This window comes from Callithrix jacchus, chromosome 12, assembly GCF_049354715.1.
Source record: "Callithrix jacchus isolate 240 chromosome 12, calJac240_pri, whole genome shotgun sequence".
NCBI lineage: Eukaryota > Metazoa > Chordata > Mammalia > Primates > Cebidae > Callithrix > Callithrix jacchus.
In genome coordinates this window covers 125567222-125593514 of record NC_133513.1, presented here as the reverse complement: position 1 = coordinate 125593514, position 26293 = coordinate 125567222, and the positions used below count along the sequence as shown (strand labels likewise).

General features: G+C 54.0%; 1 protein-coding gene across 6 annotated transcripts in view; it reads left to right on the top strand.

The window, feature by feature from the left end:
• Positions 1-26293, top strand: part of STK32C (serine/threonine kinase 32C) — a 114126-nt gene that overhangs the window by 28112 nt on the left and 59721 nt on the right. For 2 of the 6 annotated variants that reach the window (XR_013525202.1, XM_054243494.2), the window contains exon 1: positions 16599-16781. The exons of the other annotated variants lie outside the window; for them this stretch is intronic. Coding sequence is in view for 1 of the 2 variants with exons in the window: in XM_054243494.2 (XP_054099469.1) it covers positions 16658-16781 (124 nt within the window). In the remaining variant the exon portion in view is untranslated. Of the gene's footprint in view, positions 1-16598; positions 16782-26293 lie in introns of those variants that run through there. 6 annotated transcript variants of the gene reach the window in all.

The following is a 26293-nucleotide window of genomic DNA, read 5'->3' as shown; positions in this document are numbered from 1 at the left end:
CTCCTACACCTGGGAATTTCCCCGTTCTGTGGGCAACAAAGATCCGTCTGGAAATGTGGCTTTCACTCACCCTTCGCGTCTTCACTGAGAGCTACAATCCTGAGTTGCTCCTACCACACCATCTTCTTTTTCCTCAATTATTGTAGCTTTATAGTAAATCTTTAAATGAGGTTTTTATTCCTCCAATTTAGTTCATTTTTCTGAAATTGTTTTAGCAATTCTAGATCCTCTGTATTTTCATATAAAGTTTACACCAGCTTGCCAATTTATACATACAAAAGGCTGCCAAGATTTTGATTCAGAATTTGTTAAAAATATAACTCAATTTTAGGGAGACTGGACATCTTAATAATAATTAGTTTTTCAATCCGTGAACATGTTACATCTCTCCATTTATTTAGGTCTTCTTTAATTTTGCTCAGCATGGGTTTTAGTTTTCAGTGTACAGGTCTTGTACATCCGTTAAATTTATCCCCAAGTAATTTTTGTTTGTTTTGCTCTTGTAACTGGCATTATTTTAGTTTTATTTAAATTTTTTTATTGCTGGTGCATGTAAATATGGTTAATTTTTAATGTCATTTTTATTGAAGTCTAATTTACATGAGATAAAATTCACCTATTTTAAGGTTGAGATTTAATGAGTTTTGACAAACGCCTGCAGTCACATAACCACCACTGCAATAAGGATGTTGACCATGTCCATCACCTCAGAGCGTTCACCCTTGACCATGTCCATCACCTCAGAGCGTTCACCCTTGACCACGTCCATCACCTCAGAGCGTTCACCCTTGACCATGTCCATCACCTCAGAGCGTTCACCCTTGACCATGTCCATCAGCTCAGAGCGTTCACCCTTGACCACGTCCATCACCTCAGAGCGTTCACCCTTGACCATGTCCATCACCTTAGAGTGTTCACCCTTGGTCATGTCCATCACCTCAGAGCGTTCACCCTTGACCATGTCCATCAGCTCAGAGCGTTCACCCGTGCCCTATGTCCATCACCTCAGAGCTTTCCCCATTGACCATGTCCATCACCTCAGAGCTTTCCCCATTGACCATGTCCATCACCTCAGAGCTTTCCCCATTGACCATGTCCATCACCTCAGAGCGTTCACCCTTGACCATGTCCATCACCTCAGAGCGTTCACCCTTGACCACGTCCATCACCTCAGAGCGTTCACCCTTGACCATGTCCATCACCTCAGAGCGTTCACCCTTGACCACGTCCATCACCTCAGAGCGTTCACCCTTGACCATGTCCATCACCTCAGAGCGTTCACCCTTGACCATGTCCATCAGCTCAGAGCGTTCACCCTTGACCACGTCCATCACCTCAGAGCGTTCACCCTTGACCATGTCCATCACCTCAGAGCATTCCCCATTGACCATGTCCATCACCTCAGAGTGTTCCCATTGACCATGTCCATCACCTCAGAGCGTTCACCCTTGACCATGTGCATCACCTCAGAGCATTCCCCATTGACCACGTCCATCACCTCAGAGCGTTCACCCTTGACCACGTCCATCACCTCAGAGCGTTCACCCTTGACCACGTCCATCACCTCAGAGCGTTCACCCTTGACCACGTCCATCACCTCAGAGCGTTCACCCTTGACCATGTCCATCACCTTAGAGTGTTCACCCTTGGTCATGTCCATCACCTCAGAGCGTTCACCCTTGACCATGTCCATCACCTCTGAGCGTTCACCCTTGACCACGTCCATCACCTCAGAGCGTTCACCCTTGACCATGTCCATCACCTTAGAGTGTTCACCCTTGGTCATGTCCATCACCTCAGAGCGTTCACCCTTGACCACGTCCATCACCTCAGAGCGTTCACCCTTGACCATGTCCATCACCTCCGAGCGTTCACCCTTGACCACGTCCATCACCTCAGAGCGTTCACCCTTGACCACGTCCATCACCTCAGAGCGTTCACCCTTGACCATGTCCATCACCTTAGAGTGTTCACCCTTGGTCATGTCCATCACCTCAGAGCGTTCACCCTTGACCATGTCCATCACCTCCGAGCGTTCACCCTTGACCACGTCCATCACCTCAGAGCGTTCACCCTTGACCATGTCCATCACCTTAGAGTGTTCACCCTTGGTCATGTCCATCACCTCAGAGCGTTCACCCTTGACCACGTCCATCACCTCAGAGCGTTCACCCTTGACCACGTCCATCACCTCAGAGCGTTCACCCTTGACCATGTCCATCACCTCAGAGCGTTCACCCTTGACCACGTCCATCACCTCAGAGCGTTCACCCTTGACCATGTCCATCACCTCAGAGCGTTCACCCTTGACCATGTCCATCACCTTAGAGTGTTCACCCTTGGTCATGTCCATCACCTCAGAGCGTTCACCCTTGACCACGACCATCACCTCAGAGCGTTCACCCTTGACCATGTCCATCACCTCAGAGCGTTCACCCTTGACCTTTACAGCAGCCCAGTTCTGTGTTGGAGTTGGCTACACTGGCTCACAGGAGCCAGTTCTGCATATGTGTCTCATTCTTCTTTAGTTCTTAATGGTGTTTTTTTGAGAAAGTAGTTTTATTTTTTGATGCAGTTCAGTATATCGTCAATTTCTTCCTTTATGGTTTGTTCTTTCTGTGTTTTTTTCTAAGAAATCTTTGACTAACTCATGGTCACAAGGATTTTTTCCGGTGTTTTCTTCTAGAAGTTTTATAGCTGTTAGTTTTTATGTTTCACATGATGTGAGGGTTAAGGATTCTTTTTCTCTTCTTCCCTCCCCAACTCTTCTTTTTATAATCTGGATGTTGCTATGGTCCAGCAGCACCTTTTGCTGACATGACTACCCTTTCCTCGTTGTATTACCTTGACACCTTTTTTTTAAAAATGAGCTTATAATTGTGGGTTTATTTCTGAACATGATTCTTTTCTACTGACCTGTGTGTCTGTCTTTACAGCAGTGCAACACTATTTATGACTGTGGCTTTATAAGTCTTGGAAGCAAGTGTGCTTGTCCTCCAGTTTTGTTCTTTCTCAAAATGATTTTGGCTACTCTCGATTATTTGTTATTTTATCCCAGCTTGTCAATTTCTGCAAATCGGTATTATTCGTACTCTTCTGGAGGAGAGACTGATTGGGATTGCACTGAAACTATCCATCGATTCAGGGAGAATGGATCTATTGAAAATTTGAGATTTTTCATCTACGAATCTGTGCCTGTTGGGACATTTTGCTCTGATCTTTTTTGATTTCTCTCAGCACCATTTCCTAGCATTCAGTGTGCAAGTGTTACAGATATTTTGTTAAATTTATTTCCACATATTTTGTGTGTATGTGTGTGTGTGTGTGTGTGTGGTTTTAAGACAGAGTCTCACTCTGTCACCAGGCTGGAGTATAGTGGTGTGATCTCGGCTCACTGCAACCTCCGCCTCCTGGGTTCAAGTGATTCTCCTGCATCAGCCTGCCGAGTAGCTGGACTAGAGGTGTTCACCACCATGCCCAGCTAATCTTTGTATTTTTAGTAGAGGTGGTATTTCTCCATGTTGACCAGGATGTCTTGATCTCTTGACCTTGTAATCGGCCTACCTTGGCCTCCCACAGTGGTAGGATTACCTGTGTGAGCCACCCTGCCCGGCCTATTTTATGTTGTTTTTTAAAACGAAATCTATTGCTTATATTGCCTTTGTATTCTCCAGCCTTGCTAAACTCAAGAGTTTCCATTATCATATTTTTAGACTCCTGAGGGTTTCTCAGATCGTCTTGGGATAAAGACAGCTTTGCTTCTTTCTTTTAAAACTTTCTGCCTCATTGCACTGCCTGGGATCTCCAGCACAGTGAGCAGAAGTGACCGCAGACCCCTGTGCTGTCTTCCCAGCCTAGGGGAAGCATTCAATGTTTTGTTATTAAGCACCATGTTATCTGAGCTTTGTCACGGATGCTTTTCGTCTGATAGAAGAGAAGTCTCCTTCTCCTCTCAGTTTGCTTAGTTTTGTACTTTTAATTATTAACGGTTGTTAAATTTTGTCAAATGCTTTTTCCTCTGTATTTGTGGACATGATTATTTTTCTCCTTTATTCTGTCTGTGTGGTAGGTTACATTGATATTTGAATATTATCCCAACCTTGCCTGTCTAGCTTTCTTTTTATGTATTACTGGATTCAGTTTTCCAATATTTCATTAACAATCTTTACATCTATGTTCATTAGGGATAGTGGCCTCTGTTTTCTTTCCTGCAGTGTCCTTGTGTGGTTTTGATATCAGGCATGTGCTGGCCTCACAAAATGAGTTGAGAGTTGTTCGCTCCACCTCGATTTTCTGAAAAAGTTTGTTTGATGTTGGTGTTGCTTTTCCGTTCAGTGTTTTCTGACATTCACCAGTGATGCCATGTGACTGGGGTTTTCTTTTTGTGTGAGGATTTTAATAATGAGCTCAATTTATTTAGTAGTTATAGAATTATTCAGATTGTCCATTTCTTCTTGTGTTAGTTTTGGTAATTTGTGTCTTTCAAGGAGTGGGCTTTGTCCATTTCATGAAAGCTGTCGAGTGTGTTGTATAAAGTTGTGCTTTTCTCTGAATGGCTGTCGTGGTTCCACCCTTTCATTCCTCACACTGGTTTTCTGCATTTTCTTTGTTTCTTGTCTGTAATGGAGAGAGTGATAAAATCTGGAGCTGTGTCTGTTGGCTGGTCTGTGCCCTCCTTTCACACTGTTTATTTTTGCTCTATTTTGGGTTGTTATTGGGTGCATTCACGTTTAGGGTTGGCATGTCTTTTTGATGACTGACCCTTTTATGAAATGCACCTCTGCTGATTGGTAATATTCCTTGGATTAGTTTGATGTCGTCACTTAACTTTATGATCTGCATTTTCATATGTCATTTTCCACCCATCTCTGTTTTAACCTGTGTCTTTAAATAGGAAGTACATCTTTTACAAATATCGTATAATGGTGTCTTGCTTTTAAAAATACAGTCTGGAAATATCTGCTTTTCAGTTGGAATGTTGACGTCGTTATTGACACGGTTTTCCTCAGGTCTCCCGTGTTGCTGACACGGTTTTCCTCAGGTCTAATGTGATGCTGGTTTATCCACATGGTTTTCCTCAGGTCTAATGTGATGCTGGTTTATCCACATGGTTTTCCTCAGGTCTAATGTGATGCTGGTTTATCCACATGGTTTTCCTCAGGTCTCCCGTGTTGCTGGTTTATCCACATGGTTTTCCTCAGGTCTAATGTGATGCTGGTTTATCCACATGGTTTTCCTATGTCTCCCACGTTGCTCGTTTATCCACATGGTTTTCCTCAGGTCTAATGTGATGCTGGTTTATCCACATGGTTTTCCTCAGGTCTAATGTGATGCTGGTTTATCCACACGGTTTTCCTCAGGTCTCCCACGTTGCTCGTTTATCCACATGGTTTTCCTCAGGTCTAATGTGATGCTGGTTTATCCACATGGTTTTCCTCAGGTCTAATGTGATGCTGGTTTATCCACATGGTTTTCCTCAGGTCTAATGTGATGCTGGTTTATCCACATGGTTTTCCTCAGGTCTAATGTGATGCTGGTTTATCCACATGGTTTTCCTCAGGTCTAATGTGATGCTGGTTTATCCACATGGTTTTCCTCAGGTCTAATGTGATGCTGGTTTATCCACACGGTTTTCCTCAGGTCTCCCGTGTTGCTGGTTTATCCACATGGTTTTCCTCAGGTCTAATGTGATGCTGGTTTATCCACATGGTTTTCCTCAGGTCTAATGTGATGCTGGTTTATCCACATGGTTTTCCTCAGGTCTAATGTGATGCTGGTTTATCCACATGGTTTTCCTCAGGTCTAATGTGATGCTGGTTTATCCACATGGTTTTCCTCAGGTCTAATGTGATGCTGGTTTATCCACATGGTTTTCCTCAGGTCTCCCGCGTTGCTGGTTTTCTGTTTCCATCGTTGATTGGTGGCCATCAGTCTCCCACGTGAGAATACAGACTCCCGAGGGTGGGGACGTTGAGCTCTTTGCGGTGCTCCACAGGCAGATGTGGGAATACGTTCTGAGTTTGTGCCTGGTCTTAGGGCCGGCGGTTCCCAGGGCTGTGGCCCTGTTCGTCTGAAGGGAAAGGCCACACAGTCGGGGCTCTGAGGGTGTTGTGGGTGCTCCGAGTCCCTGTGGAGCCTGGCACGGTGAATCTGCTGCCCCCTAGCCTCACCTGCCCACGTTCTCGACCTTGACGCCACCTCCTCCTCTGCTAGTCTCCTGCTGAGCTTCCCCCGGGTCCTGGGAAGCCACTGTGGACCCTGCGGACCTCAGGCCCAGCTGGATGCGGGGCTTGTGGTTGACGTTTGCCCTTGATCACTGTCCTCCCGTGGTCCATGCCCTTTCAGGCCAGCTCTGCTCGTGGCTGATCAGAGACTGTGGGATGTGCCTAAAGGCAAGTCCAGGAAGAGTCTGTGACAGAGAAGGGCACCTTCTGTGGCCAGACAGGCTCCAATTCTGTGCCGTCCATGTGCTTCCCTCTGACCACTGGGTGGGGGCTGTACCCCTCTTCTCCTTTGGGGCCCCTTGACATTGGATGGGGTGGTGCTGGACTCAGGGAGGCCTCCTGGACAGTCTGCAGCAGCTATTCCCAGCAGAGCACAGGGAGAAGTGGAGCCACAATCAGCCATGGGGGCAGAGGGAGAGGTGACAGCTGTGCTTCTCATAGTTCAGCCACAGCAGAGGTGGACATGGACGGCACCATGTGTTCCTTGCCCTTAGTGCTGGGGTCATCTCTGTGACAGCCATGGCCTCTCAATCCCCCTCTCCTTGACTGTGCAGCAGACACCAGACACAGAATGCCAGCCAGGCCCTCAGGTGTTCCCCAAACCCCTGCCCAGACCTGCTCCACTGTGCACGTCGCAAACCGCTCCCCTCGATGGCCTCCTCTGTGCCGAGGAAGATGGGGGCATCAGGGAGGGATTCTGTCTTTCCAGAGGCCAGAGCCCTCCCGATGCATTCCTGCCTGGGAGCCTGGTCCTCATCACAATGCCCTCCTCCCAGTGAGTGTGTCCAGGACCCTCGCTGGTCGCACATTGAGGGGCATGGCTGCCCTTCTCCCAGTGAGTGCGTCCAGGACCCTGCCTGTGCTGGGCACATGGTGAGGGTGTGGCTGTCCTTCTCCCAGTGAGTGCATCCAGGACCCTGCCTGTGCTGGGCACACAGCGAGGGCGTGGCTGTCCTCCCAGTGAGTGCGTCCAGGACCCTGCCTGTGCTGGGCACACGGCGAGGGTGTGGCTGCCCTTCTCCCAGTGAGTGCATCCAGGACCCTGCCTGTGCTGGGCACACAGCGAGGGCGTGGCTGTCCTCCCAGTGAGTGCGTCCAGGACCCTGCCTGTGCTGGGCACACGGCGAGGGCGTGGCTGTCCTCCCAGTGAGTGCGTCCAGGACCCTGCCTGTGCTGGGCACACGGCGAGGGCGTGGCTGTCCTCCCAGTGAGTGCGTCCAGGACCCTGCCTGTGCTGGGCACACGGCGAGGGCATGGCTGCCCTTCTCCCAGTGAGTGCGTCCAGGACCCTGCCTGTGCTGGGCACACAGCGAGGGCGTGGCTGTCCTCCCAGTGAGTGCGTCCAGGACCCTGCCTGTGCTGGGCACATGGTGAGGGTGTGGCTGTCCTTCTCCCAGTGAGTGCATCCAGGACCCTGCCTGTGCTGGGCACACAGCGAGGGCGTGGCTGTCCTCCCAGTGAGTGCATCCAGGACCCTGCCTCTGCTGGGCACACGGCGAGGGCGTGGCTGTCCTCCCAGTGAGTGCGTCCAGGACCCTGCCTGTGCTGGGCACACAGCGAGGGCGTGGCTGTCCTCCCAGTGAGTGCGTCCAGGACCCTGCCTATGCTGGGCACACGGCGAGGGCATGGCTGCCCTTCTCCCAGTGAGTGCGTCCAGGACCCTGCCTGTGCTGGGCACACGGCGAGGGCATGGCTGCCCTTCTCCCAGTGAGTGCGTCCAGGACCCTGCCTGTGCTGGGCACACGGCGAGGGTGTGGCTATCCTCCCAGTGAGTGCGTACGGGACCCTGCCTGTGCTGGGCACACGGCGAGGGCGAGGGTGTGGCTGTCCTCCCAGTGAGTGCGTCCAGGACCCTGCCTCTGCTGGGCACACGGTGAGGGTGTGGCTGCCACTGGACCTTCACAGCCTGTTTGCTCTGCTCAGATTTCACAGAGCATGTGCCATTTTGAGTTTTACTTTTAACTTACCCGTGTTACAGTCATCCCCAAAGCCACCAACCAGCGTGTTGCTCTGTCCTGAAAAACAACATTTTGCTGGGGCTTCTTCTGGCAGCGCTCACAGAGCTGAGAAAGCAGAGAGGGCTGGTATGGTTCCCAGGGCCTGGGGCCTTGGCTGGCCTCCTGGCTGGGTCTTGGCCATCATGGCCCTGAGCTGCACATGCCTTTCCCTGCTGTGCCTGGTCACCAGATCCTTCTCTGCTGCCCCCGGGTTGGCTGCATGGGGTGGGGTCTGCCTTGGTGGTGGCCCTTTTGTGGGCAGGGAACACGATCTGCAGAAGGACAGGTGGAGGTGTGGGCACAGGTGCAGGTGGGCTCAGCTGAAGGGGGCACAGGTGCAGGTACACACAGGTACAGGTGGGTAGCTGACACCTGGCACTGCCCTCTTCATCAGCCATCAGAAAACTGCAGGAAACCACCCAGGAGCTGTCTCAAGAGGACTTTACTCCAGTTCCAGCACCCACTCTGGACACCTGGGGAAGCTGGTGAGGCTGGTTGGGTGCGTGGCGGGGACGGGTGCTGTGAGAGCCGGGGTGGGCGGCTGCGAAGCCTCTTGGGCATGGTGCGGGCTGGTGAGCACACCTCCGTCCTGCTCCGGGCATTTTCCGCACATCTGCTCTTCCCAAGTGTAGTGTGGCTGCTGAGCCTTACACAGTTTGGCACCTCCCGCCCAGCACTTGTCGCCCCACCCCCGGAGCGGCTGGGCTGCTGCCTGGCCAGCTGGTGGCTCTGCCTCCAGGCCGGGATCAGGGAGGCGCCTCCCTCTGAATGCCAGCATTCTGGTGGGTACGCTGCTCTGAGAGTGGCAGTAGGCAGCACTTGGAGAGTGGATCCCCATAAACAGGCTCTGGTCTGGGGAGCTCCCTTCCCCCCAGACCCCACCCTCCTAGCTGGACTGAAATCGCTATTGTCAGAGAATGTGCCCCACAGCCTCAGCACCAGCACCGTGTCTGATCTCCCAGTGGGGCTTCTCCCACGGGGAGCCAGCTTCTGTGGGTCCTGGAACCAAAGCAGAGGGGCCTGCAGGTGCAGGGGTCGGGGGAACCTGCCTTTTCATCCTGTGAGTAGCTACATGACCACCAGACCGGTCCCGGGGAATCGCCCTGTCCTCAGCGGCACTTTCCAATCAGGAGTCCTTTTCTGATAGGAAGATTTTTAACTTCCCAAGGCAGTATTTCCTGGGCTGGGCTTCGTGATCATACTGTTTGGGCTATGAAAGAATATTTTTTCCTTTAAAAAAAAGACAATCATATTAAGCTTGAAAGACGCTGGTCCGGGCCCACTAAGTGAGCAGGCAAAATGGGTTTCTTTTACCCAGCAGGAGCCGGCCTGGTAAGGTATGTCGGAACAGCTGGGGCACTGCTTTTTGTTGTGTTTAACTTTTGTTTTTCAATAAACAGAGAAGCCCAAAGAAAACAGAAATGAACCCATAGTCTCACACCCAGGTATAACCCCTATTGCCAACAAAAACAGTTCAAGAACAAGGTTCAAATGTGGACACAGTCCAGAGAAGCAGAAGGTGGGCCTGAAGGTCACTCTGTCTATGCACCTGTGTATATGTGTGCGTGTCTACAAGGATCACGTGTGTGTGTGTGTGTGTGTGTATTCAAAGATAGGGTCTTGCTCTGTTGTCCAGGCTGGGGGGCAGTGGTGTGATCATGGAGTGGAGTGGCGTAGGAAAGCAGTGGGGTGATTGCAGAGTATGGTGGGGTGATCACGGAGTAGAGACTTTGGCATGATCGCAGAGTGGAGTGGGGTGATTGCGGAGTGGTGTGATTGTGGAGTGGGGTGATGGCGGAGTGGCGTGGGGTGATCACAGAGTGCAGTGGTGCGATCATGACTCAGTGCAGCCTTGACCTCCTGGGCTCAAGCCATCCCCTGCCTCAGCCTCCCCATGTGCTGGGATTACAGGTGTGAGCCACTGCACCTGGCCACGTGTGTATGTCTTTACACACACGCACGCGCTTGTCACATGGAGTGAAGAGGAGTGTCGTGGGCAGAGTCCTTTGGACTCCTACAAAGACTTTACGTTGTCTCTTTGGGATATTTTCTGATCAGCAGGCCACCCCACCTCGTTTGTAACGTCTGCACGGGAGTCCATGTCACGGTGGTAAGGTGGTCACCTCACCCCGCCTGTTATGGACACGGGGTAACCAGGGCTTTCTGATCTTGCAGTTGAGTTGTGAATGTCACTGCACATCAGTCTTGATGAATTTTTATGGCTTGCTAACTGTGGAACTTGATAGTCGCAGTCATTATTGTGTTAAACTGGGTGCACCTGGACTATTAGTCACTGTTGCTAATTGCTTCTAGAAGGGCCAGGCTGCTTCCATGCCCCCTGTGTGGTATATGGGCAACTGGCACTGGCTGTACCCAAGACAAAGGGCATCTCCTGGCTATTTTGGCTGCATTGTAAAGTGGGACTGAAGCAGGGCTCTCAAACCTTTGTGCCGTGAATGGCCCTTGTGCCTTCTGCTCGTTTCCTGTTGAGCTGGTTTTCTCAATAATCTGTGTGGATTCATTGTAAGAAAATTAGCCCCTTGTTTGTCATATGTATTGGAAATGCCTTTTCTCAGTTTGTAGTATTTTGATTTTTTTAAACTGTGCTTATTGTTGTCTGTGTAGAAGCTTTGCATTTTAGTCGGGTTTCACCTATCTTCCTGGTCAAGAGCCCTTTCCCTGTAGCTTCTGCGGTTTGCATCTTCCTTGGAGAGGCCTCTCTTGCTGCGGGATTACAGATAAATTCACCAGTGCCTGTTTGTTTTTAAACTTGCAGAGGCATGGGGTGTGTGCGGGTCTTTGCTGGGTTTGGGTTTGTTCTGTCACTGGGCGTGAGGTAGGGATCCAGTGTCTTTAGGCGTGAGGTAGGGATCCAGTGTCTTGAGGTCTCTTTCCTGACCTCACAGGATGATGGTGGAACTGCTCTGAGAGCTGAGTCAGAGGGCAGAGTCTGCAGAGAGGGGTGTGAGCAACAGGTTCGCAGGGGGTCTTCATGGTAAGGGGTCTGTTCCTAACCGTCCTCTCAAGACCACCCCCACCTCTCCATGGAGGGAATTGGAGGAATTCCGAAGCCTTGCTTTGCCACTGCCATCAACTGGATGTTTATGTGGTTTTATCATGATCTGGGAGGTGAAGGAAGACCCTTCTCCCGGGTGAGCCAAGGTGCAGGCACAGAAACAGCCAATGATGGAGAGGTCGGGAGGGTGTGTTGGGCCCTGGGTGAGAAGCCAGGTGCCTGCTGCCTGAAGGCAGAGGTCTGGAAAGGAGTGTGTGTCCACGTGTATGTGTGCATGGGACTCAGAAGACACACCCTGCTCCCCACAATGCTTTGCCCCCGACCAGCTTGGGTCAAGGCTGAATAAGGTCTCCTAAAGGCTGCAGTTGCAAAGCAAGGTTCTGGATTCCTTCCCAATTTCCTCTGGGGCCATGGGCAGACAGGTGATCAGCCACTGCGCTCTCAGTGAGCCCTGCTCCCGCCCAGTGAGGCGGTGGGCATGGAAGTGTGGTGGGGGGCCAGGCTGGTTCTGGGCTCCTGAGAAGGAAACTGGTCAGTGGGTAAGAAGGGCGGCATGCCATGTTTCTGGAGGTTCAGGGCCCTGGTGTGGTCCTGGCCTCCCCAGCCTGGCCACCTCCCTGCACAAGCAGCGGCATGCTGGAGCCCAGTTCTGTGTCCATCTCTGTGCTGCGACTCAGGAAGCCCAGGTGCTTGTGTCCTCCCTGGCTTGCTCTCCAGTGGCTTTCGGGGAGGGCCCTGATTCCCTTTGGCCTCTCATCAGATGGTTTTTATCTCCTGGCCAAGACGTGCAACCAGAAACCACAGACTTATGCATCCACGGGAAGGCAGACTCCTGACCCGCTCAGCTCTGCTGACTTTTATTTTTGGAGACATAAAAGAGAACAGAGTCTTACGCTCTGTCTAGAAATAATGCCATTCCTTACTTCATTTCAGTTGGTCAAAAATAGGCACATCCCTTTCCCTGGGTGATAATCCAATCCCTTGAGCTGGAAGGAGGAATGGAGGAGGGGAGGCTGGGCTGGGAGGCACTGGCATGGAAGCATTCAGTGAGCCCAGGCAGGGCACAGCTCGGCCTCCAGCCCTGGGGGATCCATGACCTGTATCTGTCCAGGACTCTCAGGAACCGTGGGCCGCGCTGGGGTAATGGCAGAAACCTTGGGAGAAGACACATTGTACTTTTTTTTTTCTGAGAAGGGTCTTGCTCTTTCAGCAGGCTGGGCTGCAGTGGTGCAATCATACCTCACTGAAGCTTTGAGCTCCTGGGCTCAAGCAGTCCTCCCGCCCAGCTTCCCTCGAACTGGGACTATAGGTATGCACCATCATGCCCAGATCATTAAATTTTCTTTTTCTGGCAGAGATGGGGTTTTGCTATGTTGCCCAGGCTGGTCTCGAACTCCTGGCCGCAAGCAATCCTCGTGCCTTGGCCTCCTAAAGTGCTGGGATGAAAGGTGTGAGCTGCCCCTTTTGTGCTCTGAGCATAGCAGGTGGATGTGGGTGCTCCCAGCACCTGTGATGATGTCTTTCTTGGCATTTGCAGGTGCGCAGGACCACATGTAGACACCGTGTAGCTGCTCAGGTGCTGACCCTGACCCGGTTCCAGTGCCTGGTGCCAGGAGGCCCACGGGATGGCTGGCGTCTGAGGGTCGTGCGCCCAACGCAAGCTTATCCCAGACTTGGCCTGCGGCATCTCATCACTCCGCTGAAAGCTCGCGTTTCTCCACCTTCCCTTGAAAGTTGTTTTTCTGCTGCAGTCATGCTGTTTTCTGTTTAGCTGTGGGTCCAACTTCTGATTTGTGTGGACTGGAAAACAGCTGACCAAAAAGCTGGTTCAAAAGCTGGACCCCAGAATCACCTCCAGGCTCATCAGGAGGGAAGCCTCACGTGTGGGCCTGGCGTCGGGGCCAGTGGCCTGGTGGTGCAGCGGCTTTGGGAGCCCCCATCTCGCGGGCCTCTGCCATGACCGCTCCCCACACCGGGGCGGAAGGCAGCCACCACCTGGGGGGCTGAGGCTTCCTAGGCAGAGGGGGTTTTCCTGTGCAGTCTCCTCCCCCACATAGGCCCGGTGTCCGCTTTTCAGAAATGCTGGGCAGTGCGGAGAAGAGAGGGGTGGGGAGACCGTGGGCCGCTGAGAAGGTTTTGGTTGAAGGCTGTGGTTTCTCTCATGGAAAGAGACGTTTGAGGGGATTTCCCGGCAAGATAGAACCTGGGGCCCGAGAGAAGAAGGCGGGGAAGCCTGTGGGCCCAGGTCCTCATCCTGCACTTTGGCAGAGTGGGCCAGAAGTAAGAGTGGACCCGAGACTCCGAGGTGACTCTGGAGTAAAATCCTGGGGCGTCCTGGGCTCTTGTGTTGCTCGGATTCCAGGAAAGGGACCTGATTCTCCTCTTATGTCCATGGCATGACATCTAGATGTTTCCAAGGCCAGGATGGCTGCCGCAAGGGCAGGCGGAGGGGCAGATTCATCTCAGACCCCTGGACCCTCCATCTCTTTCTTGCACCTGCCAGCCTTGCTACTGTTGCCCACTCATTGTCTTCCCTGGGGGGCCCAGCACCCCCCCGTCGCCAGCTGCCCTGTGAGGCTATTTGTTTTCCCTGGGGGACCCAGCATCCCCCCGCCGCCAGCTGCCCTGTGAGGCTATTTGTCTTCCCTGGGGGACCCAGCACCCCTCTACCGCCAGCTGCCCTGTGAGGCTGCGTGTGAGTGGCCATGGGGCCTGGTCAGGCAGCACCGCCCAGAGATGTGGCAGGCACAGGGATGCTGGACATCCGGGCTGCTGTCAGAGCTGAGGCCAGACGTGCTGATGGGCCAGGTGGCAGCACCAGGGACAGTGCCTGCTGTCTGGGTCCCCTGGGCACTTCCAGGAGGAAGCAGGTTTCTCGGCGCAGGGGATGCTGTGAGCCACACCCGGGGTTCTTTTGCTGTGATGCTGGGCCCTCCTTCCAAAGCTGGGGCTGGTGCAGGTTTCTCGGTCCGTGTCCTGCCTGTCACCTTCTGCACTGTCCCTTGTCTGAAGCTGGGCGATCTCCAGGGAGTGGAAGAACAGGGTAGAATTAAGGCTCTCGCTGAAGGACAAGGGCTCCTGGGAGTGGCTCAGCCCTGCCACGTTGCTGGGGGAGGAGGTGCCTGCTGGCTGCCTGTGCATCGGAGTGGCAGGTGACTTGGAGGTGGAGGTGGCCACATGCCAAGGGGACATTAGACTGAGGTATGTCTTGGGGCCCTCCCAGGTCTGGTTCCTGTGGATTCTGAGGATTGTGCTCAGCCGAGTTTATCATGCAGACAGGCCCGTGCCTGAGGGACCAAGGCGGCCGGAGGACCTGATGTGTGTGGCTTCTGGTGGGGTGAGGCCCCATTAGAGTCCAGGTAAATGTCAGGCAGCAGTGCAGCCTCTGCAGGTGGGCACAAGGCTTTGTCAGTTAGTGCAAACTTCCCACAAAACCGGCCACCATGAGATTTGTCAATTTTCGTATATTTACTTCCCATCAAACACATAGGAAGATTTCTCGGTAAAGTCCAAAATAAAACCGTGCACTTACCTGAGGCAGAATTTAAAACAGCAGCCTCCCCTTCGCAGTGCGGCGCCGCTCCTGGGGTCCCACATTTGGTGCGGGACGGGCGTTTGATTCAGATGTCACGTTACCCTGGTGTGAGTCCCGAAACCAGGCTCAGCCGTTGGCCGCTCCCCAGGCCCCAGGACGGCAGGAGCCGCCCTCTCCGCCGAGTCCCAGTGTGGCCACATGTGGCCTGGGCAGGGTTTGCTGACCTGTCCTGTCCCGAGCAGCGGCCCTGCAGGCGTCTGCAGACTGATGCATTCTCCTCGTAGGTTGCTTTTCGAGCCCAAACCCCTGCGCCTCGGCTCGCTTCACCTCACTTCACCTCGCACACGTTTAGTCGGTGTGTGCATCTCCCACATCGTGCGGAGCTTACGGAAAAGAACAGAGCCCGGAGTCGCACCAGGAATCAGCCGGGAAGTCAGAAGCGCAGTTAGCTGCCCAGGCCCGGTCAGTATGGGGCTGGGGTCAGCACATGCAGAGTGGGCTCTTAACAATCTTTCACTGACCCACTCATTCATTCACTCACCATTCACTCAGCGTGCATTCATTCACTCATTCACTCACTTATTCACTCACCTACTCATTCATTCACTCACTCGAGTTCATTCATTCATTCACTCATTCACTCACCTACTCATTCATTCACTCACGTGCTCATTCATTCACTCATTTACTCACCTGGTTATTCACTCACCGTGCGTTCATTCACTCATTCACTCACCTCCTTCACTCATTCACTCATTCACTCACCTACTCATTCCTTCACTCACTCACGTGCTCATTCATTCATTCACTCATTTAGTCACCTGCTTATTTACTCACCGTGCATTCACTCATTCACTCACCTCCTTCACTCATTCACTGACCTACTCATTCACTCACTCACGTACTCATTCATTCACTCACCTGGTTATTCACTCCTGTGCGTTCGTTCACTCACCTCCACTCATTCACTGACCTACTCATTTATCCACTCACATGCTCATTCATTCATTCACTCATTTACTTACCTGGTTATTCACTCACCATGCGTTCGTTCACTCATTCACTCACCTACTCATTCACTCATTCATTCATTTACTCACTCGGTGCTTTTCCTTCTCCTTCAGTCCCTCAGTGACTCACTCATTCATACACTCAGCAGCAGGGCTTTGCTGAGACGGAGATTTGGAGGAGGTGCTGCAGGGGTATCTTCCTGAGCCCACAGACACCAGAGCCCGCTCAGAGGAGCTTCAGGGCTGAGCTGCTTCCTTTCTTGACCGGAGCTGCCCTCTTTGTGGGGTGCATAGAAAGCTGTATCAGATGTCCCATCAGCCTGTTGAAAGCAGTGGAAGGCTGAGTGGATAGGAACAGATTTGTGTGAAGCTGAGCAGATGTGTAGGGTGTTAACAACAGTAAATACGATGGGGGGGGCAAGGAAAGTGACGTAGGCAACTGCAGTCTTCACTGGGTTGAAATCTTGGTGAAGGTGACACAGAAGCAGGGATGTGTTGGGCCCAGGGTGCAAACGGTGGCTCCGGGCAGTGGGAGCCGCTGGGGCGCAGGCCCTGTGGTGGGCACACTCAGCAGGGCACTCAGAGCGTGCTGCGGAGTCAGCCACAGGGAGGGTGGAGGAGCCGAGGCCAGACAGGGGTCTGGAGCTGGGTCCCAAACAGCCTCCTGGCTGCCAGGAGGACATGAGCTATTACCCGAGAGAAATGAGAGTGTGGAGCCTTTGAGCAGAGCGGGCCATGACGTGTTTGTTTCAAAAGGATGACTCTTGCAGCTGTATTGGGAATAGATTCTAGGGCAGGGGTGGAGGCAGGGAGACCAGGCTGCTGCGGGAATCCAGGCACAAGTGGACGCTGGCCAGAAGCAGAGGAGGGGCGAGATGTGGTCAGAGGCTGCAAACACTGGAAGAGCCTGCAGATTTCCCGACAGACTGGGTCTGGGGTGTGAGACAGAGGACTCGGGCCAGAGCCAGGCTTCAGGCAGAGCAGCCACACGAGCTGTTGGTAACTGGGGCTGTGGCACCGGCGTGGGCTGGGGAGCTGGCTTTGGGTGCATTATATTTGGGTTTTAGGTTTCAGACATTCTATTACTTTGCTCGGGCTGTTCGTGGGTGGCATAAGCAACAGCTGTTTGTGCTCTCACAGATCTGGAGGCTGGAAGTCTGCGACCACGCGCCGGCAGGGGTGGGCCCCCGGGGCCTGGCTCATGGGCTGCGTCCTCATGTGGCCGTTCCTCTGTGGGTGTCTGCGTCCTGATCTTTTCTGTGAGGACACAGTCCAGTGGGATTGAGCCCACCCACTTGACCTCGTTTCACCTTAACCAACTCTTCGAGATCTCATCTCCATACACAGCCGTGTTTGGAGGCACGAGGGGTCAGGGCCTCAGCTTAGGACTTCAGGGGCACAGCAGAGCCCATGGCACCCCTGCCACTTTGGGGCATGGGCTTGTGTGCACACCTGGTCTGTCCTTTCCCCATTTCAGCTGAGCCGGAGAGAATCCGAGTGTGCGTTCAGGGCAGGCACCTTTCCTGCCAACATGTGCAAGCACACAGGTCAGGGCGTCCAGGCGCTGAGCAGTGGTGGTGTCGCTAGGGCAGCCCAGTGCTGCTTGGGAGGGGCACGGCTGTGGCTCTGAAAGCCACACTGCAGCCCCGTGGACTCTCTGAATGCCAACACCAACCCCGCTCTGCTGCCGGAGTCAGTCCTCCCACAGGCACTGGGGGAGGCCAGGGCTGAAGGGGCCACAGGGCCCAGCTCCACCTTTTGCCAGGTGAGACGAGGGTCTGGATGCTCCCAGGTGGATGTGTTGGGGGACAGCGTGGGGTTTGGCTCATAAGCCCATGTGTTGGGGGATAAGACCATCCTTGAGCGGTCAGCCCTGGCAGCCTTCCTGCCCTTGGGGTTAAATCAGCCCATCGGCAGCCAGCCCAGAGGCGCTGGCTCTTAGCAGAGCAGTGATGGTGATGGATGGCTGTGAACCTGCAGCTCACAGCCACATGCTTTCCCCAGTTTCTCCTGCAGCAGCTGGCAGGGGTGGAAGGCAGTCCCGAGCTCAGGGGAAGATCTGGTGTGGCCGGCAGAATCCAGGCTGCATCTCGTTCCTGCAGCTCAGAAATTGCTGTGATCGCAGCACATTTTCCGGGCTCTGGGCACCATGTGTCAGTCAGATGAGGTCAGGCGCATAATCAACTCACTTGAAGAGACCCTGTGCAGCACCCTGTGGCCACCACTGTGTGCACACACACACACACACAGAGACACACACAGACACATGCATGGAGTTGCACTCACAGGCACAGACACACAAAATGTGACACATGCATGCACACACATAGGCACAGAGCTGCACCTGCAGGGACATGCATGTGCGCACACACATGCATAGAGACACAAACACACAAAATGTGACACATGCATGCACACATAGGCACAGAGCTGCACCTGCAGGGACATGCAGACATACACACACACACACACACACACAGAGAGACACACAAACACACAGAATGTGACACATGCATGCACACACAGGCACAGAGCTGCACCTGCAGGGACATGCAGATACAGACACACACGCACACACATGTAGGATGTGATACATGCATGCACACACAGGCACATGCATGCACGCACACACACACACAGGATGTGACACATGCATGCACACACAGGCACAGAGCTGCACCTGCAGGGACATGCATGCACACGCTGGCACACCCACACAGACACATGCAGTACATGCATGTACATGCCGACATACATGCACAGAACTGCAGCTCCAGAAGCATCCACACACATGCATACAGGCACACAGGCCCACATGCACAGAGCTACACCCACAGACACAGGAACACATAGGTGTGATCTGAGGTATATGCCAGGCCTCCAGAATATAAGTGAGTTCTGGGCTGCTCAGACTTCTTGCATTTTGGCCAGGTTTCAGGGGACCCCAGGAGGAGACCTGCACCCTGCGCTGGGCACGCTGTTTCTGAAGGGGGCCTGGTCCACCCCTGCAGCTGGCCCACTGCCCAGACTGAGCCCAGGGCCCACGTGTTACAAGCTGGAGAAGCCATGTGGGGAGCAGGGCCTAGGCAGCCTGAGGACAGGCTGGAAGAGGCTGCTCCGGCTGCTGGCCCGGGTCTGGGTTTCCTCACTGCAGCGGGGTGGGTGGGGGCTGCTCGCCCAGTGACAGCCGAGCTCCCGTGCTCACGTGGTTGCCAGCATTGGAGCCACTGTTCCTCTGCGGCCTCGTCCTCACAGCCCTCCCAACCCTCCCCACCCTCAGCGTCTACGGTCACTCCATGCCTGAAGGCTGGCTAAGAAATCCTGTTGTTCTGACCTTGGGCTGCCCGGAGTCCTGCTTATATGATGCTCTCCTTGGAGACCCCCACCCCACCAGTGGAAGCCCCTCCGCTGCCCTCCTCCCCGAGAGCATTTCTGATCTCCTGCCATCCCAGGGAGCCAGCCTCCCTTGCCTCTTGTCCTCCCCCACTCCACACCCGGTTCCTTCCTCTCCTCCAGCCCTGGTTCATTCCTCCCCCAGGGCACGGGGTTGTCCTGGAGACAGACTGAGAGCTCTTTGGGGTGGCAGGCCATGTCACCTCAGGGAGCCTCAGTTCCCTGCTGTCCGAGGTAAAGTCCGTTTCCTGAAATTCAGATAAGATGCCCAAAACGCTCCTGCTGCAGAAGTCCCTGATCTAGACCATCTGCATATTTTTACTGAGGTCCGATTACATGAGTGGCACAGGTGTGAGTGTGCAGGTTGATGTTTTGACAAGTTCACACCTGCGTACCTAGGCCCCCATCGAGACAGAGGACTTTGCCCTCCGTCCGGAAGGTCCCTGGGCTCTGTTCCGGGCGTCCCCTTCCTCCTCCTGGAGACAAACCCTGGTGCAGTTTCCCACTGTGGGTCGGTCCAGCCCGCTCGAACTCACAGACGGAATCGCGTGACGTGCTCTTTCAAACCTGGCTTCCTTCCCTCAACGTAACGTGTTTGAGATTCATCCACGTGGCTACGGATCAGGAGTTTGTCCCTTTGAAAAAAATCCCCCGGTGGAATTCTGTCGTGTGGATATGACATAATTTCTTTCTCATTATCCTCTTGATGGACGTTGGGTTATTTCCAGTATTTGGCTGCTGTGAGTGAGGCTGCAAAGCGCATTCTTGGGCAGACTCGGTTTCATTCCTTTTGTGTAAATATCTAGGAACGGAGTTGCCGGGTGGCACAGCGAGTGTGTGTTTAACTAAAGTGTTTCCTGAGCTTCCCAAGCGGCCGTGCATGGCACCTCCTCACCCCAGCGTGCAGGTCACGGTGCCCGGCGTCCTTGCCAGGCCTCTTGGCCTCGCCCTGGTCGCTCTCACTGGCCGTTCTGGTGGGGACAGCGGGGGCCCCTATCGGGTTTTCCCTGTGTTTCATGGAGACTGAGGACAGCCGTCTCCTGTGCTCACTGGCCTTCGGGGCTCCTCCTCTGTAAAGTGTGTACCTGGGCCTCTTTCCCATCTTTGAAGGGTACCTGGTGCACGCCCTGGCTGCCTGCGACTGAATCCTGACCCAGAGCCTTCAGGAGGAAGGAAAGACACTGGCCCGAGGCGTGGAAACGGAGAGGCCTCCCAGGGCTGCACTGGGTTGATGGCCTGATGGCCTGATGAGGCTGACGGGCTAAGGGGCTGACAGGGCTGACGGGGCTGAGGGGGCTGACAGAGCTGAGGGGCTGACGGGCTGAGGGGGCTGAGGGGGCTGACGGAGCTGAGGGGCTGACGGGCTGAGGGGGCTGACGGAGCTGAGGGGCTGATGGGGCTAATGGGCCTGCTCTCCGTCTCCCAGCACCGTGTCCTCTCCTCACACTCAGGTGGGGCCCCAGAGTATAGTGAGGACCCCACAGGCTCCTCCAGGCCGTGTGTTGCCCCTGCAACCCCAATGGACACTTCTCCCTACTTCCAGAAGTCCAGGACTGGCTCTTCCTGGACACCCTTGCTATGAAGGGCCAGTCCCAGGCTGAGTGTGGCAGGGAGGAGCCAGGGCTGTCATCAGAGAAGATGCCCATGGAGCATTCCTGGGCAACTGCAGCACCACCTCACCACCCTTGGGGCCCCCCAGAGCCGCCTCACCACCCTTGGGGCCCCCCAGAGCCGCCTCACCACCCTTGTGGCCCCCCAGAGCCGCCTCACCACCCTTGTGGCCCCCCAGAGCCGCCTCACCACCCTTGTGGCCCCCAGAGCCGCCTCACCACCCTTGTGGCCCCCAGAGCCGCCTCACCACCCTTGTGGCCCCCAGAGCCGCCTCACCACCCTTGGGGCCCCCCAGAGCCGCCTCACCACCCTTGTGGCCCCCCAGAGCCGCCTCACCACCCTTGGGGCCCCCCAGAGCCGCCTCACCACCCTTGTGGCCCCCCAGAGCCGCCTCACCACCCTTGTGGCCCCCCAGAGCCGCCTCACCACCCTTGGGGCCCCCCAGAGCCGCCTCACCACCCTTGGGGCCCCCCAGAGCCGCCTCACCACCCTTGTGGCCCCCCAGAGCCGCCTCACCACCCTTGTGGCCCCCCAGAGCCGCCTCACCACCCTTGGGGCCCCCCAGAGCCGCCTCACCACCCTTGGGGCCCCCCAGAGCCGCCTCGCCACCCTCGGGGCCCCCCAGAGCCGCCTCGCCACCCTCGGGGTCCCCCAGAGCTGCCTCGCCACCCTCGGGGCCCCCAGAGCCGCCTCGCCACCCTTGGGGCTGCGTCTGCTGCTCGCACCTTCTAGTGTTGTGACGCCGCGGTGGGTCAGGAAGATGTGCTGCCTGAGCCCTCTGAAATCAGGCTGAGTATAAATAAAATACAAGTGTGGTAGATGAAGTTTGAACTTTTATGAATGTAACATGGTTTAACGTCTTTCCTAAGTCAGAGTCAGAACAAAGTGCTCTACTTATTCACGATCGTTTGCGTCTTCCATCAGAAAAACTGCCATGAACCACTGTCCCGCCTCCTACCGAGGAAAGTCGTGTTGAAAAAGAAGCCTCTGTGCTGTCTGCTGGGTCCCGCCTCGCTGGCTTTGGGGCAACAGTCAGGCCCTGTGGGGGTGTGCTCCGTGGGAGTCCCACCAGCTGTGGTTCTGGGAGGCCCCTTCCCTCCCTGCATCCGTGCCTCCCTGCTCAAGCCCCTTGGGATGGCGTCTGGCCTCTCAGCTCCCTGGTGGGACAGGGTCCTGGCCCGGGTCCCTCCTCCCCTTGAGGCCGTTCTTCCACTGAACCTTTGTTCCGTCAGGGCGTGCCAACAGTGCTGGCCGCGGCACAAAGCTCCGTCCCTGTCTCCCCAAGGCCCCGGCGCCCTGTGCATCCCGCCCACCTAAGGCCTACTCCCAGCTCGAGGGGTCCCTGTGGCTCAGCTCTGCCCTGACCACCGCCCCCACCACGTGATGCCATCCACACAGGGCTAATGACCAGGGTTTCCTCCAAGGCACTGTAGCTGGTGGTGGGTCACTTAAATAATTATTTGATTAATTGAAATGAAATTCATAGCACAAAAAAGTAACGCCTTTAGAGTGAACGGTCCTGTGGTGTTTAGTGCTCAGACAGTGTGGAGAATGTACTTTTCACACCACCTCTGTCTGATTCCGAGAGTTTCACCACTCCTGAGGGAGACCCCGTGCCTGCAGATTGCACCATCCCTCGCCACCGCTGCCCCAGCCCCTGGGAGCCACCACGCTGCCTCCCATCCCCGGGTTCATGGCACTGGGCATTTCACAGGGATGGAGTCATGCCGTGCGTGAACCCTTGTCTCTCTGGCTGCTTTTCACCTGGCACTGTTTCTGTCAGGGTGCTTCCAGCTGGGATCATGTGTCACTGCCTTGTGCTTTTTCTTTTTTATAATCTCAACACTTTTTTTATTATTTTTTGGGGGATGGAGTCTCATTCTGTTGTCCAGGCTAGAGTGTAATGGCACAGTCTCAGCTCATTGCAGCCTCTGCCTCCTGGCTTAAAGCGGTTCTCCTGCCTCAGCCTCCCAAGTAGCTGGGATGACAGGTGCCCACCACCACGCCCAGCGAATTTTTTCTGTTTCTTTGTAGAGATGGGGTTTCACCATATTGGCCAGATGGGTCTTGAACTCCTGATCTCAGGAGATCCGCCTGCCTTGGCCTCCCAAAGTGCTGGGATTACATGATCTCAAATTTTGGTTTAGATTCAAAGGCGCAGGTGTGTTCCTGGATGTATTTCGTGATGCTGAGGTTTGGGGTTTGATTGATCCTGTCCCCCAGGCACTGAGCATAGGACCCAGTGGTTAGTTTTTCAACCCTAGATGCCTCCTTCTCTCCCCCGCCTCATAGTCCCGGTGTCCATTGTCCCCATCTTTATGTCCACATGTGCCTCGTGGTATTGGGTTTACACATGAGGACATGTGGTGTTGGGTTTTCTGTTCCTGGATTAATTCGCTTAGGATTATGGCCTCCAGCCACATCCATGTTGCCACCAAGGCCGTGATCTCATTCTTTTTTACGATCGTGTGATATGCCACGGTGTAGAGGTACCACATTTTCTTTCTCCAGCCCACTGTGGATGGGCACCACGGTTGATTCATGTCATTGTGATTGTGTAAGTGCCGTGATGAACACGTGAATGCAGGTGTCTTTCTGTTTAGAATGATTTCTCTTCTTCTGGGTACGAACGCATAACGGGAGTGCTGCGTCAAATGGTAGTTCTGCAGTTTTTGGGAAATCTTCAAACTGCTTTCCACAGTGGCTGAACTAACTGACATCACACTAATGTGTGGAAGCACTCGTTCTCCTTTCTCTGTGGTCTTGCCAGCATCTGTTGTTTTGTGGCTTTTTATTTATTTATTTATTTTTGAGATGGAGTTTCGCTCTTGTTACCCAGGCTGGAGTGCAATGGCGCGATCTCGGCTCACCGCAATCTCCGCCTCCTGGGTTCAGGCAATTCTCCTGCCTCAGCCTCCTGAGTAGCTGGGATTACAGGCACGCGCCACCATGCCCAGCTAATTTTTATTTTTTTTTGTATTTTTAGGAGAGACGGGGTTTCACCATGTTGACCAGGATGGTCTCGATCTCTTGACCTCGTGATCCACCCACCTCAGCCTCCCACAGTGCTGGGGTTACAGGCGTGAGCCACCGCGCCCGGCCTCCCACAGTGCCGGGGTTACAGGCGTGAGCCACCGCGCCCGGCCTCCCACAGTGCCGGGGTTACAGGCGTGAGCCACCGCGCCCGGCCTCCCACAGTGCCGGGGTTACAGGCGTGAGCCACCGCGCCCGGCCTCCCACAGTGCCGGGGTTACAGGCGTGAGCCACCGCGCCCGGCCTCCCACAGTGCTGGGGTTACAGGCGTGAGCCACCGCGCCCGGCCTCCCACAGTGCTGGGGTTACAGGCGTGAGCCACCGCGCCCGGCCTCCCACAGTGCTGGGGTTACAGGCTTGAGCCACCGCGCCCGGCCTCCCACAGTGCTGGGGTTACAGGCGTGAGCCACCGCGCCCGGCCTCCCACAGTGCTGGGGTTACAGGCGTGAGCCACCGCGCCCGGCCTCCCACAGTGTTGGGGTTACAGGCGTGAGCCACCGCGCCCGGCCTCCCACAGTGCTGGGGTTACAGGCGTGAGCCACCGCGCCCGGCCTCCCACAGTGCTGGGGTTACAGGCGTGAGCCACCGCGTCCGGCCTGTTTTGTGGCTTGTTAACAGTTGTCACTGTGACTGGCATGAGATGGTGTCTGGTTGTGGCTTTGACTTGCGTTTCTCTGCTGGTGTAGGGAGCATGTGTTTTTATGTTTTTGGCATTTGGGCGTCTGCTGTGGAAAGTGTCTGTTCATCTATCTTACCCGTTTTTTAATGGGTTTGTCTGTTCTTTGCTTGTTCAGTTGTTTAAGTTTTTATAGATTCTGGGTAGTAGAACCTTGTTGGATGTGTAGTTGCTGAATATTTTCTCCCTGTCTGAAGGTTGTCAGTTTACTCTGTTGATGGCTTCTCTTGCTGTCCAGAAGCTTTTTAGCTTCATTAGGCTCCAGTTGTCACCTTTTTGTTTTTATGGCAATTGCTTTTGAGGACTTAGTCATAAATTGTTTTTGAGGCTGATGTTGAGATGGGTGTTTCTGAGCTTTTCTTCTAGGATTTTTATAGTTTGAGATCTTACATTTATGTCTTTAATCTGTCTAGAGTTAATTTTTATATATGGTGAGAGGTAGAAGTCCAGCTTCATTCTTCTGCATGTGGCTCACCAGCTCTCCCAGCACTGTTTATTGAATGGGGAGTCTTTTCCCCATTGCTTGATTTTGTCAGCTTTGTCGAAGATCAGATGGTTGTAGGTGTGCAAACTTAATTCTGGGTTCTCTATTCTGCTCCATTGGTCTACGTGTCTGTTTTTGTACCAGTGCCGTGCTGTTTTGGTTACTGTGGCCCTGTAGTATAGTTTGAAGTCCGGTAATTGATATCCCCAGCTTTGTTCTGTTCTTGAAATAGCTCTGGTTATTTGAGTCCATTTTTTGCTCCATGTGAATTTTAGGATAGTTTTTCCTATTTCTGTGAAAAATTACTGTGGAGTTTGATAGGAATAGCATTGAATTTGTAGATTGCTTTGGACAGTATAGCCATTTTAACAATTCTGATTCTGCCAATCTGAGCATGGGAGGTGTTTCCATTTGTTTGTGTCTTCTCTGAGTTATTTTATGTTTTTGAGATAGAGTATCTCAGAGTATCTCTCTGTTGCCCTGGCTGGAGTGCAGTGGCACGATTGTGGCTCACTGCAACTTCCACCTGCCAGGTTCAAGCAATTCTCATGCCTCAGCCTCCTGAGTAGCTGGGATTACTGATGCACACCACCACGCGTGGCTAATTTTCTGTATTTTGATAGATACAGGTTTTACCATGTTGTCTAGGCTGGTCTCAAACTCCTGGTGTCAGGTGAGCTGCCCACCTCGGCCTCCCAGAGTGCCGGGATGACAGGTGTGAGCCACGTGCCTGGCCCGGTTTCTTTCCCTGGTGGAGCTCTTTCATCTCCTTGGTTAGAGGCATTCCTGGATATTTTATTTTATTTTTTTTGGCCATTATAAGTGGGATTGTGTTCTTGATTTGATTCTCAGCTTGAATGTCATTGGTGTATAAAAATGCTGCAGATGGTTGTATATTGCTTGTGCATCCTGAAGCTTCGCTGAGGTTGTCAGTTCCAGGAGCCTCTGTGGGAGTCTTCGGGGTTTTCTAGGCACAGAATCCCATCATCTACGAGGAGAGGTGGTCTGGCCTCCTCTTTGCCCATTTGGATTCCTTGGTTTCTTTCTCCTGCCCGACGGTGCTGGCTGGGACCTCTGCCCTGTGCCTCTGATGGCCCCTGTGCATGTTTCCTGGGGTGGCTGCGTCACATCAGGTTTACCCGCTCGTGCGCCGACTGTGCTGGGGTTGCTGGCACTTTGTGGCTGCCTTGTGGGTCATGTTCCACGTGGCCTGCCTCGCATGAGGAGCCCCACCATGGCACCGAGGTCGCTCCACAGGCTTCCACAGGCCGTCTGCCCATGGTTGGGATCTGTGCCTCTGTGGGCCTGGCCCTG